At 42.4% G+C, this 13,864-nt stretch overlaps 1 protein-coding gene across 2 annotated transcripts in view; it reads right to left on the reverse strand.

The window, feature by feature from the left end:
• Positions 1-13,864, reverse strand: part of C8A (complement C8 alpha chain) — a 42,981-nt gene that overhangs the window by 8,224 nt on the left and 20,893 nt on the right. The window contains exons 7-9 of one of the 2 annotated variants that reach the window (XM_073357579.1): positions 11,630-11,870; positions 3,207-3,335; positions 905-1,062 (exon numbers count right to left, since the gene is read on the reverse strand). In XM_073357579.1, coding sequence (XP_073213680.1) covers positions 905-1,062; positions 3,207-3,335; positions 11,630-11,870 — 528 coding nt within the window. The remainder of the gene's footprint in view (positions 1-904; positions 1,063-3,206; positions 3,336-11,629; positions 11,871-13,864) is intronic. The other variant, XM_073357581.1, reaches the window with a different exon arrangement.

Consider the following 13,864-nt stretch of genomic DNA (forward strand, 5'->3'; position numbering starts at 1 on the left):
GTTGTAGGCAGTTTTAAGTTTTGCAGAAGTTTTTTAGGTTTCCCATTTCATTGCAATAAAATTGTATGAAAGGCAAGAAATGTAAAAATGCTTCATTATGCCCCAGCAGTACAATCTAACCAATAAAATATCGTTTACCCTAACTAGAAAACTCTATGCTCTTTGCTATTTTGTCTCATCTTTAAGAATGAAATACTGGATCCTGCTCCATGGCCACAGGAGGGCAAAACCGCAGAAGAAATAGCTACCTATTTTGCTATGTATATAGTGCCTAACACTGTGATATCGAAGGGCAGCGGAGCAACATGTAAGCAGTGCAAGAAGCCAAGACAAAGGAATGTCTTGAAGCCAAGTTCTGCAGTACCCCACTCCATAGGAGCAGGTATGTCTATTGAAGTGCAGGGGGTTATGAGCATGACCACCAGACCTGTAAATTGTCTTTATTCCCCACATTGGATTGCATGGGGTGCATCCACTATGACAGCCTATGAGCTCTATTAGCATCTGCAAAGTGGCTGTGTTGGGGAGGAGCCCATCCCTTCACGTCTCCTTTTGGTTCCCTATTTAACTGGGAGAACACAAATTTCAGCTGTCATGAGAATAATAGTGATTAGGTGACCACTGAAAACCATTCCTTGGGAAGCTGTTTTGTTGTGCATAGGGACACATCAAAAACTAAACTCTGCACTAAGCCAGCATTAAGCTTCTTGTCTGTCTCACCTTTGATGCTGTTGCTAAGAAGTGCACTCCCCATTGTGGAAGGTCTGAGAGGTTACCAGATCAGCGGCTCATTACATTTAATCTTGTTCTCTGATGGGATCACAATGAAAATATGAAATGATCTGGTCTACTCCACTTTCATTCCTCATAGTGGTGGAGTTTCTTCAACTGCAGAAAGTCTTACCTCAAAATCAATAACAGCAGGATTATATTTTAATGATCTTCCCCAGTGACGATACATATTGGCATTCCAACTGTTTAAAAGCCCTCCACTTGAACCAACATCTCCACCTTGAATCCGAGAGATAATATCTTCCACTACTGCATGCTTGGTTTCAGGATCTGGAAAGTTGAGTTATAGCTAAATATTAGTTACCATTTCCACACACAGTAGAAAGTGTGACTCGGTGGATAGGCACTTGCCCCCATTAAGGCCCTGATCCTGCACCATTAAAGTCAATGGGAGATTTGCCATTGACTTCAATGAGCCTAGGAGCAAGCCCTAAACAGCCTTCCCCATTATTACAAGATAGCGTCTGATGAGTTAAACATTCTAGCTGCTATAATCATGGTGATGTAGGAGTTAAAGAATTTCTAAACTCCATGGCTCTGATCCTCTTGTCTCTCTGACATATACACAGGACCCAATATGTGGGGCAAAGATGGCTTTATATGATCTTTGTACCCCCCAGTCCATGTACAAAATAGCAATACTTGTCACTTGTATCATTTTCAAATCTTGGTAAATACCATTATTCCCCTACACATTTTTGTTTGCTTGGTTAATAGAGGCGAAGAGACTTGCCCAAGGTCACACACATCACGTCATCAGGGAATAGTACTCAGGTCCCCTGAGTCTAAATGAGATAGTTGGAGATGGAAAAAAAATCAAATAGACTGTGGAAGACATAGGCAGAAAGAGAAACATTCTAAGGAGGAAATGAGAGCTATTGGGAATGTTCTGTTGAAATGCTTTTTCTACAGCAAATGGATTTTCTGCACAATTGAAATTTTATGTGGTGTGACAAAGTCAGACTGGACAGCTGCAAGAGAGTGGTGGAAGCCCTAGACTGATAAAAGCCATTTTTCCTATCAGCTGAGAAGGAGTTACCTCAAGTCAATTAGGGACACCTGAGTCCAGTTAAGGGCTACCTGAGACCTTTTAAAACTCATGGGGGGAGGAGGGAGAGAAGCTGCTGCAGGGATAGTGGCAGCAAGGAGATGGGTTTCTCCAGCATGAGAGGCTGTTCTCTTCCCCAGAGGGTAAACAACCAAAATTGAGTGCCTGTTTAGGGGAAGGACTGACACCCCAGGGGAAACAACAGGACAACGTCCCCCCCACAGTGTGGGGGCCGGGAAAGGTATTCCCCCTTTGTTCCTATGTTTGTAAATTTGTTTCTTTTTTGGTTGGTGGAGGTGCACTGCTTAGGTTTGCCCTGAGGCCTACCCTGAAAATACAGACAAATAAATGCAGAGGGAGAAAACAAACACTGTCTAGAGTGGGCCTGACTTACCCCAAGCCCGGCCACCACCAGATGGGGAAGTGCTATGTCTGGTGAGATGCCTTGCCACAGTGGGGAAATAACAAAATATTTTGTTTTGGGTCAGTTTGATCTAAATTAAAATATTTTGGTTTCTTGAATTGAAACAAAACATACACTTTTGACTTAGTTTGACCTTAAACTGCATCTACGTATGGCGCAATGATGTCTCATGGGAGTTGTAGTTTGGGTGCCCCATGTCCCCCAGAATGATATTTTGATTTGAGACTGTCAGAAAGTTTTGTTTCAATTCAAAATTGTCCAAACAAAACATTTCCAAACTGAAAAATTTTGTTCCATTAAAAGTTTTGCTCTTTTGACTTTTTGTTCTGATTTGGAGTAATAGTAAATATTGCAATACTGGAATTTTCTGTAAGATGGATATTCCAATTTTTGCTCAGGTCTAGTCAAAATAAACACATGGGAAGTTCCTCAGCTGGTGTAAATCAGTGTATCTCCATTACTGATTTACACCAGTTCAGGATCTTGACCCACCATGTAGAATGCCCACTTGTACTACCCTAGCTTTAGAGGTTGTGGACAGGGAGTTGTTCAAACCCTAATGCATATTACCCTTTAGTTAGAGGTTAAATTGAATCTCCCTTGAAAAAACACAAGTTAGAATAATAGGGAAAATGGTTTGTGAATCTGAATTAGTTTTGTGAACACTACAACCCAACATTTATTTTGAGAGGTTCATTTAACCCCTTGAGCTTCATCCATCTCTACTTTAAACCATAGCCTAACCTCCACTTGCACCTCCAGATCCAGGGTAGTCAGAAATCTGCTAATGGCAACAGGGATAATAGGCCAGAGTCATTACTGACATCAGTGGGTAAGAACTCCACAAATGCAGTTTGATCCACTTACACCAATGGTGAATTCAGCTCAAGATTTACTAGTAAAACAAATATATTCTGTGTATTCCCTTTTCGGGCATCATACCAGTTTTAAGGAATCCTTCCTTATCACACTTTTTGTATGATAGTGACATTGATATATCTGTTCTTTCCTTTTGGTACATGAGGCCTCCTGACAGACCAAAACAGGAACTTATTGTTTCAGCACTAATGGCTGTAAAACAAAACAAGAAAAACAATAATGTCAGTGTCATTATTGGTAAGAACGGCATTATTTTTTTCCCAGTGGTACTTGCGGGCACATCAACCAATAAAATATTCATACAGCTATGTATGGCACATTTGTGGAAGCTAAGAAATTATTGCCATCATTGTGAAAATGATTTTGCTGGGCTTTGTCGTTCTGATGTGGAAGCCAAATATATGGCTCAGGTATGTCAGTGATTGTTAAGTCTGAAAGGGCAAAATACTTGCCCCAAAAGATTTTCTTCTAAAAGAAGAGTGAAAAATCTCAAATCTAGGAAGTCCCTTCATATGTCAGGTTCCGTTCTATCTGTTTACATTCTATTTAAACCCACTAAAGTCAATAGACCTATGCCAATTTTTAGCAACGGAGTATCTGGTGCCTACATCATAATATGCTTCTTAATCATCTGCATACTGAGACTGGCATATTAGCTACATAATTAGATAGAGGGTCAGAAGACAGTGTTGCAGAGAGCGTTTGCCTTTTTATAGGAGTTTTGCCTTAGCCAGATATGACTTCCTGGGATACATTGATCATAACCTGAGCTGATATAAATTGACGTAGCTCAAGTGACCAGCTGAAGTACTGGCCCCATAGATTTTGGCCAGTAGATAATGTTTTACAAAACATTACTGAACGGATACTGAAAAAACCTTCGTACTGAAAATAGCTGCCACAGAATTACAATACCATTTGGGTCAATTTGCATGAGTTGTTCTAGTGAGATAAAATGACTGGCTAGAATAGTAACTTCAATAAAAATGTATCAATTGTTTATCCTTTGAAAATCACTGAAGGTTTATTGCATGCTCTTATATTACCGTTAACCACCACTACGGCTGTATGTATTGTAAAAAATAAATAGCTGGAGTCCTGTGAACAAGCTGTAGAGAAGAGAACTGAAATAAAGAAGTGGTTTCACCAAAGTACAGTAGCAGGCACATTTCTTAGGTCAACAATGTTTTGTTATGTGTAAATTTCAGTGTGTGTGTGTGTGTGTGTGTACACACACACACACACACACACACACATATATATTTATAAAGGCAAGTTCAGCAGAAGTTAATGGCAAGTCTTCCATTGATTTCAGTGAATGCAGGATAATAATACCTAGCTTTTATATAGCCCTTTTCATCAGTAGTAGAGCCCTGCGTGAATACAAAATTTGTATCCATGGATATAAGGTGGATATCTGCAGCGTTGCAGGGCTCTACTGCCAACGAGTGAGACCATGGCCAGCGACGGGGCCAGGAACCACAGCGGTGAAAGCAGCAGCGTGTCGGGCCGCTGCTTGCAGGAACCAGTGCCCAGTGCAAGCAGTTCCTCTGGCGTGGCTGTACCCCTCCTCCCCCCCAGCCCTGCCCACTGGGGCGGGCACCAGGCTCACTGGCAGCTGTCCCTGGTCACAGCGTCCCTTCAACGCTCCTTTGCATCTCCTGTCCAGGACCGTGTGAGCTACTTGCATACACACGCTAGCGTGACCAGGGATAGCTGCTTTTGTATCCATGCAGGGCTCTAATCAGTAGTGCTTTATGAAGAACTTTACTGTATCATTATGCCCATTTTACAGATCGAGAAACTGAAGCATAAAGAGGCAAACAGACTTGCCCAAGGTCACCCAGCAGGCTGGTTGCCAAGGCGGGAATAGAACATAGGTGGCCTGATGCTAAGTTCAGTCCTCCCACTAGGCCACACTGCCTCTCATCAGTATCAGGCCTTGTCACGGTTCCTCCCCCACTCTGAACTCTAGGGTACAGATGTGGGGACCTGCATGAAAAAAACCTCCTAAGCTTATCTTTACCAGCTTAGGTCAAAACTTCCCCAAGGTACAAAATATTCCCCCCGTTGTCCTTGGACTGGCCGCTACCACCACCAAACTAATACTGGTTACTGGGGAAGAGCTGTTTGGACGCGTCCTTCCCCCCAAAATACTTCCCAAAACCTTGCACCCCACTTCCTGGACAAGGTTTGGTAAAAAGCCTCACCAATTTGCCTAGGTGACTACAGACCCAGACCCTTGGATCTTAAGAACAATGAACAATCCTCCCAACACTTGCACCCCCCCTTTCCTGGGAAATGTTGGATAAAAAGCCTCACCAATTTGCATAGGTGACCACAGACCCAAACCCTTGGATCTGAGAACAATGAAAAAGCATTCAGTGTTTTACAAGAAGACTTTTAATAAAAAATAGAAGTAAATAGAAATAAAGAAATCCCCCCCCTGTAAAATCAGGATGGTAGATATCTTACAGGGTAATTAGATTAAAAAAACATAGAGAACTCCTCTAGGCAAAACCTTAAGTTACAAAAAAGATACACAGCCAGAAATAGTTATTCTATTCAGCACAATTCTTTTCTCAGCCATTTAAAGAAATCATAATCTAACACATACCTAGCTAGATTACTTACTAAAAGTTCTAAGACTCCATTCCTGTTCTGTCCCTGGCCAAGACGACTACAGACAGACACAGACCCTTTGTTTCTCTCCCTCCTCCCAGCTTTTGAAAGTATCTTGTCTCCTCATTGGTCATTTTGGTCAGGTGCCAGCGAGGTTACCTTTAGCTTCTTAACCCTTTACAGGTGAGAGGAGCTTTCCCCTGGCCAGGAGGGATTTCAAAGGGCTTTACCCTTCCCTTTATATTTATGACAGGCCTGTAGGCCTGAGTTTGCTTCCATTGAAGTAACTAGCAAATGCTGTTGAGCACAAGTCTCTTCTCTACTGCTACTCCTGTGAATAAGGAGTAACTCCAGTTGAGTCACACCTGTGCATGCCTGCAACAATTGAGACCAGAATCTGGCTCATTGACTTACTGGTGCAGGATCAGACCCTGAGCATGTGAGATGCTGAGCACCTCAAGAGAGGCAGTCTGCCCCCTGAACTCCCATTCAAGTTGATGGGAGATGGAGAGTGCCTAACCCTTCATTTCTCATTGACTTCAATAGGAATAGAAGGTCTCATTGCATTATAGGCCTGGGCCCTGAGAAAGAGTAAACATGCAGCATTCAATTACAAGGAGTAAAATATTCAACAATTGTAAACAGAAATAGATAAAATTCCCTTCATCAGATACATTCAGTGGAAAATACAGTGTGGAGATTTATATACACAGAGAACATGAAACAATGGGTGTTATCATACACACTGTAAGGAGAGTGATCACTGCTATTACCAGCAAGAGCGTGGATGGGGGGAACCTTTTGTAGTGATAATCAAGATGGGCCATTTCCAGCAGTTGACAAGAACGTCTAAGGAACAATGGGGAAGAGGGGGGAATAAACAAGGGGAGATAGTTTTACTTTGTATATGACCCATCCACTCCCAGTCTCTATTCAAGCCTAAGTTAATTGTATCCAGTTTGCAAATTAATTCCAATTCAGCAGTCTCTTGTTGGAGTCTGTTTTTGAAGTCTTTTTGTTGTAATATTGCGACTTTTAGGTCTGTAATCAAGTGACCAGAGAGATTGAAGTGTTCTCCGACTGGTTTATGAATGTTATAATTCTTGACATCTGATTTGTGTCCATTTATTCTTTTACGTAGAGACTGTCCAGTTTGACCATGGCAGAGGGGCATTGCTGGCACATGATGGCATATATCACATTGGTAGATGTGCAGGTGAAAGAGCCTCTGATAGTGTGGCTGATGTGATTAGGCCCTACGATGGTGTCCCCTGAATAGATATGTGGACACAGTTGGCAACGGGCTTTGTTGCAAGGATAGGTTCCTGGGTTAGTGGTTCTGTTGTGTGGTGTGTGGTTGCCAGTGAGTATTTGCTTCAGGTTGGGGGGCTGTCTGTAAGCAAGGACTGGCCTGTCTCCCAAGATCTGTGAGAGTGATGGGTCGTCCTTCAGGATAGGTTGTAGATCCTTGATGATGCGTTGGAGAGGTTTTAGTTGGGGGCTGAAGGTGACGGCTAGTGGAGTTCTGTTATTTTCTTTTTTGGGCCTGTCCTGTAGTAGGTGACTTCTGGGTACTCTTCTGGCTCTGTCAAGACTGGGAGTGGATGGGTCATTACACAAAGTAAAACTATTTCCCCATGTTTATTTCCTCCCCTCCCCCCCCCCCCCACTGTTCCTCAGACGTTCTTGTCAACTGCTGGAAATGGCCCACCTTGATTATCACTACAAAAGGTTTTCTCCCCCCACCCCCCCACGGCCCCGCTCTCCTGCTGGTATTAGCTCATCTTAAGTGATCACTCTCCTTACTGTGTGTATGATAACACCCATTGTTTCATGTTCTCTGTATATAAATCTCCCCACTGTATTTTCCACTGAATGCATCCGATGAAGTGAGCTGTAGCTCACGAAAGCTTATGCTCAAATAAATTGGTTAGTCTCTAAGGTGCCACAAGTACTCCTTTTCTTTTTGCAAATAGAGACTAACACGGCTGCTACTCTGAAACCAGATAAAATTCATTCACTCAAAGCAACATGAATGATTGCTTATCTCAGCATTGAAGTGCCATAAAATTAAAGTTGAGATACACTCTGATTAATTGATTCACCATGGTTCCTGTTGAATAATTATGCTCAGCAAGGGTCTGTCAATACAATTTGCAATTGGTTGTCACGAATACTGTAGATCCAGTCTTGATAAATATTGAAGTGGTTATTGTTGCAAAAGGGTGGTCATACAGAATACTGGCTCTTTGCAGGAGGGGAAACCATGATTGTTTATCATCTGATGTAATTTCAGATAGTTGAATGTGTCCTACTCATGAGATTTATTGCTGCATTTTGAATTAATCAGAATATGAAAAGGCTCTTTCCATACTATTCTGTGCTGACTGCATCTCCCCAAAATGTCGTTATAGCTGTTAATGAATTACTCAATTTTTCTGCTGTGTAATAAATTTAGAATTTATTTTAAAAAGAAGGAATGAAAAATGTTGGTGGCATGATTCACAAGGTGCCTTATCCTGATACCCTTATTCATTTTTACTCAGTCCTTATTGAGACAAATTTCCACTTCAATGGGATTTTTGCCTTCGTTCTAAATGGCGTAATATCGGGATATAGCTTAGTAATTGGTTAGGACAAACTAGTTGTATTAGTTAGTGCTCGTTTATGCAGCTCAGTGGCTCAAGTTTTAGTGATAACGTTTTTTGGTGTTTTTTTTTTTAAAGAAAGTACAGGGCCAGTTCTTCAACTGGTGTAAATTCAACTGATTTCAATTGAGCTGTACTGATTTACAGCAGCTGAGGATCTGACTCATACACACCATGTAACAACATAGTGAGGAACCACCTCATTCAATAGGAAATCTGTCCAGTACCCATGTATGGCATAATATAAGCCCTGCACTGATATTTTAGGATATAGACGCCTACGTAACTTTCTATGACATATAGTGGTCACTATTAAACCATCAACACTTACCAATTATTACCATGTGGTGGAATCTGAGACTCTGCAGTTTCATTCCCTATGAGATATAATGCTTTATCAGTTGATAAATGTTGAGTTTTTACTGGTATCCACTGTAAATGGAAATTATACAAGTATCCTACATTAGAATGAAAATTATCTCTCTTCTGGGGCACATTTTTTATCTCTTGCAGAACTCCAACATCCCTCATTTTTAAAATAGGGCACCTTTGTAGCAGTAAATCTCATCTCAGATACACAGTAAGCACAAGATAAAGTAAAATAACAGCTCCTGTCCAGCTGCTGGTGATTAATCCTTTCCTCTAACTTGGCAGTCTGCTTCTTAAAGTCTTCCTTGCCAAGATCTTGGTCACCTCTTTGTCACTCACTCTTCCAGGAGTGGAGGACACAGAGCGTCTCCAAGAATAAGGACACAGACTTCAGGAGAGCTGTACAAATCATTTCTGTTGCTAAGTACTTCTTTTGTAACACTCTCTATGGTTGGCTCTGAGCATTGAATATGTGTCATTGTAGATACCCAAACTACTCCAGGCCAAATCATAAACTGCCATAGTCTTACTGAAGTCAATGAAGCTGATTTATACCAGCTGAGCATCTGGCTGTCTTTTACTATTGCTTTCATCATAGTCTCCATCTTAGGCCACCAGGTTGAAACCAAAGCAGAACCTCTAACAGATGCTATAGATGACTAATGCCTGCTTGTATCATTGGATGTATAAGGGTTGTGGTATCTATCACACGGTAGTTGACTTTGCATTTTCACTAACAATCTTGTGAGTGTACCAAAGGACTATGTTGTTCTGCATCCTCATTCTTGATTAGAAGAGGCTTTATGTTTCAACTACCCAGAAACTGATGTGCATGCAATCCAAACTGCAGATGATACATTACATAAACATAATTTACAGGCATAACCATGCAGCCCTGCACACCTCCATTGATTGAAAGCTGTAGTGAGCAGAACTCTGTCATTCCTGAGATTACAAGCCATCCAGTGTCAAATGGCAGATGTAAGGCCAAGTACAATGCATTTTTCACACATTCAGAACAAACAAATGCCTTTGAGTGTATCTTGATCTGTCTGTGTAATGCCTTTTTTCTTGATCTTAGTGCTAGCAAGTATAATCAAAGCTACAATTTTCCCCAACAGTGTGAAGAGAATGTCCTTGGGGGTCGATCCTGATACACTTGTGTCTGGGTCACTCATGGCGACCCTCTCAGAGGAGAGCTTGGTTTTTAGACTAGGTCTCACTAAGGGTTCCATCATATATGATTGAGGCCTGCACTGATTGTTGAAGTTTGAGTGACAGTGTCATTCTTTCCTCTGGATCTCTGTATGTGGTTGTTTTGTTCCCAGGCAGCCAGTTATTTAAGTCTTCAGGCTTCTGAATATGGACATGAAATCCCTTACTGAATTCTGGACCCATCCCGATCTCTGTACTGATAAATGAACTTTTCTCCAGGTGCTGTCCTCCCTTTCTGTAGTAATAAGCCAGGGAGAGCAAAAAGGATGTGAAAAGAACAGGTTCAGATTTGGGAAGCCTAGATGCTGATGACACAAGGCAGTCATTGGTTGCAAAATTAGCTGGTGGAAAAGATGCAGCGCCATTATATGTAAGTTATAGGAGAATGATACGGTCAAGAAAGGGTACTGGACAAATCCAGACTCCTGCCAAAACTACTAATTACTGCCAAGGGAAACTTTGATGTAAGAAAGTAGAACAAGATGCCTTGCTGGTGACTTTCCTCTGTTTTCATCCCCACAGGATATACCTGTTTGTTTAACCAGGCGTCGTGCAAAAGATAATTGACAGTCCTTCTTCTGGGAGGTAATGAGAGCTGCAAAATTTGGATCCATATTGAGTCTGGATGTAGGAACTACCCCCAAAGTGTGGGGAGGTTTGGACTTGTGGTTCTGGTTTAGCCCATTGGAAAGGGAAACCCTAATCATGAACTTTAAAACCCCCTGACAGGTCACATCTTTTCAGAGTCAAGGTTACAGAATACCTCAGTCTTCTGAGTTCGCCTGTTTTGAGAGAGCACATTGGAGATGAGTTCATGTCCACAGGGATGATGCCTCCCGTATAGCAGCCATACTAATATAAAGATTAAAAAGATGAAAAAGCCATGTAGATTCCCCAGTACAATGAATGAGCTGGACAGGAACTGCATGCTGACTGTGAGGTGTACTTATTGGTTTATTTAACACCTTACAGCAGGATAAAAGATAAATAATCAAACCTAGAGAGCCTCCAGTTTAACTTCTCACATGCCTCCTAGTGACCAAAAGGAGATGTACTTTAAAAAAGATTTAGGGCCAGAACCTCAGCTGGTGTAAATCAGTGTAATTCCATTTATGCCAAATGACACCAGCTGCGGAATTTGACTCATTATATTTAACTCACCTATGAAATGTACTGAAGCCAAGAATACTAAAGCGCTGGGAGTGACTCAGAGTGCCTAATTTTAGCCACTGTGAGCTCACTCCTGGCCCTGCTCTCTAAGGCCAGAAGGCCCAAATGCTACTCAGAAGCTGCTGATTTGCTGCACAGGAGGGCAAACTGTGGAAAGTCCGTGTAAGTGGCTCTGCATGAGCCTAGTGTGGAACAGTGGCAGCTGGTCCCGTGAGCAGTGGTGGGGGGGAATTTGGTGGAGGTAGATGGGTCAGGGGTAGGACGTGCCAGGTGGTGAGTGGCTATATGTATCCTCAGGTGGTAGGTGCTGCTTTAGCCGGGCTAGCACTATTGCTCCATGCCTGGGAGGATGAAGAGGGAGGAACCCAGCCGTTAGTCTGAACAGTTTATAACATTAAACAATCAGAGGGGGACAGTCGGAGAATAAAATGACGGACATGGAATTTGTAGCATTATTCTAACCTTTTCTATCCATTTCTTCTTTGTTAATGACGAGGATATATTCAAAGATGCCTCCCATGGTCCCAGATGTCATGAAATGGGTACCGTAGTCATTAATAAATTGGGCATACATTCCATAGTTGTAGCTTTCTGGAAGCGCCATCAGGGACTGAAGCACGTCTTCATCCAGAACTATGTTATCCCGTCTCATTTTGAACCGCGCTGTCTGTACCTTTGTTATGGCTCTAATGAATTCTATGTTCTGCAGATAAAGCAAAACAGACATTAAAAGGGAAACGTGCCTCTTCCCTGAGAAATATGCATGGGTCCACATTGCAGAATAGCGATATAAACATTCAGTGGGTTTACACCAAGCTGGGAGCCCTCTAAAGGAACATTGTCTGAGTCTGATTCTCCACTAAAGAACACTAATGTATCCTCACTGAAGCCAATAGAGATATATTGGTCTGGAATGGAGGTAAGCAGTGTTGCCAACTCTTGTGATTTTTATCTCAAATCTCTCAATATCTGCTCTTTTTCTTACAGCTTCAGTTCCTGGAGTCAAGTGATTCTGAGAAAATCTCAGCTTTCATTTAAAAAAAAAGTTTCTAGCTCTTATGGTTGCAGAGAAAAGCTTGAAAGTGTGACCCAAGTGTCCCTTAAAGGATCAAAAAACAAGAAGGAAACTAAAAATACATTTTATTTCTTAACATATTTTAAAGCAAATCTCGTGATTTTGGGGAGCTGGAGTCATGATTTTTGATCACCTGGGCAGTGGAGCTGGAACAATTTGTATAGTGGGGTACTGAGAGCCATCGAACCAAGCTGCAAACCCTGTATATGATGGAAACCACTTCAAGCCAGAGGGTGTGGCTGCACCCCCCAGGAACCTCTAGTCCCAGCACCTGTGCACTTGGCGTTCGCAATACTGTATACGTGAAATCAGAATAGGCTCCTTATGCTTTTTTCCCCTGTAAATCGGATGCTCTACTCCAGGGGTTCTCAAACTTCATTGCACCGTGACCCCTTTCTGACAACAAAAATTACTTCCCAACCCCAGGAGGGGCACTGAAGCCTGAGCCCACCCAAGGCCCACTGCCCCGCGGAGGAGAGAGTCCAAAGCCCAAGCCCCACCACTCCGGGCGGGCTGTGGGGGGTACAAAGCTGAAACTCAAAGGCTTCAGCCCCTTGTCAGGGGGCTTGCAATCTGAGCCCTGCCACCCAGAGCTGAAGCCCTTGGGCTTTGGCTTCAGCACTGGGCAGTGGGGTTTGGGCTTCAGCCCCAGGCCCCAGCAAGTCTAAGCCACCCCTGGTGACGCCATTCAAAGAGGGTCCTGACCCACAGTTTGAGAACTGCTGCTCTACTCCTTTCCTGTATTACAAATAATTCCTTTGACAATTGAACATCTAACTGACATGTCACTGTTTATGCTGTTTGTTCACTTTTGCGTATCTCTCAGCTTTGACCATTAAAGTCGGCTTGTCAGTTTCACTTTACAATTTTTAGTCAATTTTGGTGCGGGCTCCTATGGCCTAGCCCAAAGCTTCAATAATGGAATTGCAATGCTTCCAGAGAATGTTTATATGTCTTAAAAATAGAAATATTTTTTAAAAATTGAATAATTTCTATTGGTGTTAGGTTCTGTTAAAATGTATTTGTTTTGTAAAACCTAAACCTAGTGGCCAGATTTAACCTGGTAACTTCCCTTTACACAGCAAAACTATGTTATGGCCACTCTGCTGGACAGCCAAGCAATGGAGAACCTCTGCAGGGGAACTCCACCAAACAAAGTCGATGTGATTCTTGGGGCCATGTAAAAGATCCAGGTGCCACACCCAGATGCAATTACTATATTGCTCACACATGCTCGCTAACACACACATACACACTCTCCTCTCCCCTTGGCCCTGGTACTAGAACTGTGGTCCTTCAGCTCCAGAAAACATAAGCTTTTACCACTTAAGTTAAAGAAGACCTTCTTTAGATAGTACTAATAGTAGAATCTTGTATCTTCTCTATAGCAATGTCACATGTGTGCACACACACACCTAGTACATTTCATAGCATGTCTCTGCAAGGGGGTGCAGAGGAGAAGAGTGAGTATATCAACAAATCCACATGGCAGCTGGTGCCTGGCGTTGCTTCCCCTACTCAGCATTAATTAGCTGTGTCTCAGCTGTGCAGACACCCTGGCCGTTCTCCTGTTGAGGGCAGAGGATGCTGTTCCCCAAAGTCCACGTGACTGGAGAGCATTC

This window comes from Lepidochelys kempii, chromosome 8 (genome assembly GCF_965140285.1).
Source record: "Lepidochelys kempii isolate rLepKem1 chromosome 8, rLepKem1.hap1, whole genome shotgun sequence".
NCBI lineage: Eukaryota > Metazoa > Chordata > Testudines > Cheloniidae > Lepidochelys > Lepidochelys kempii.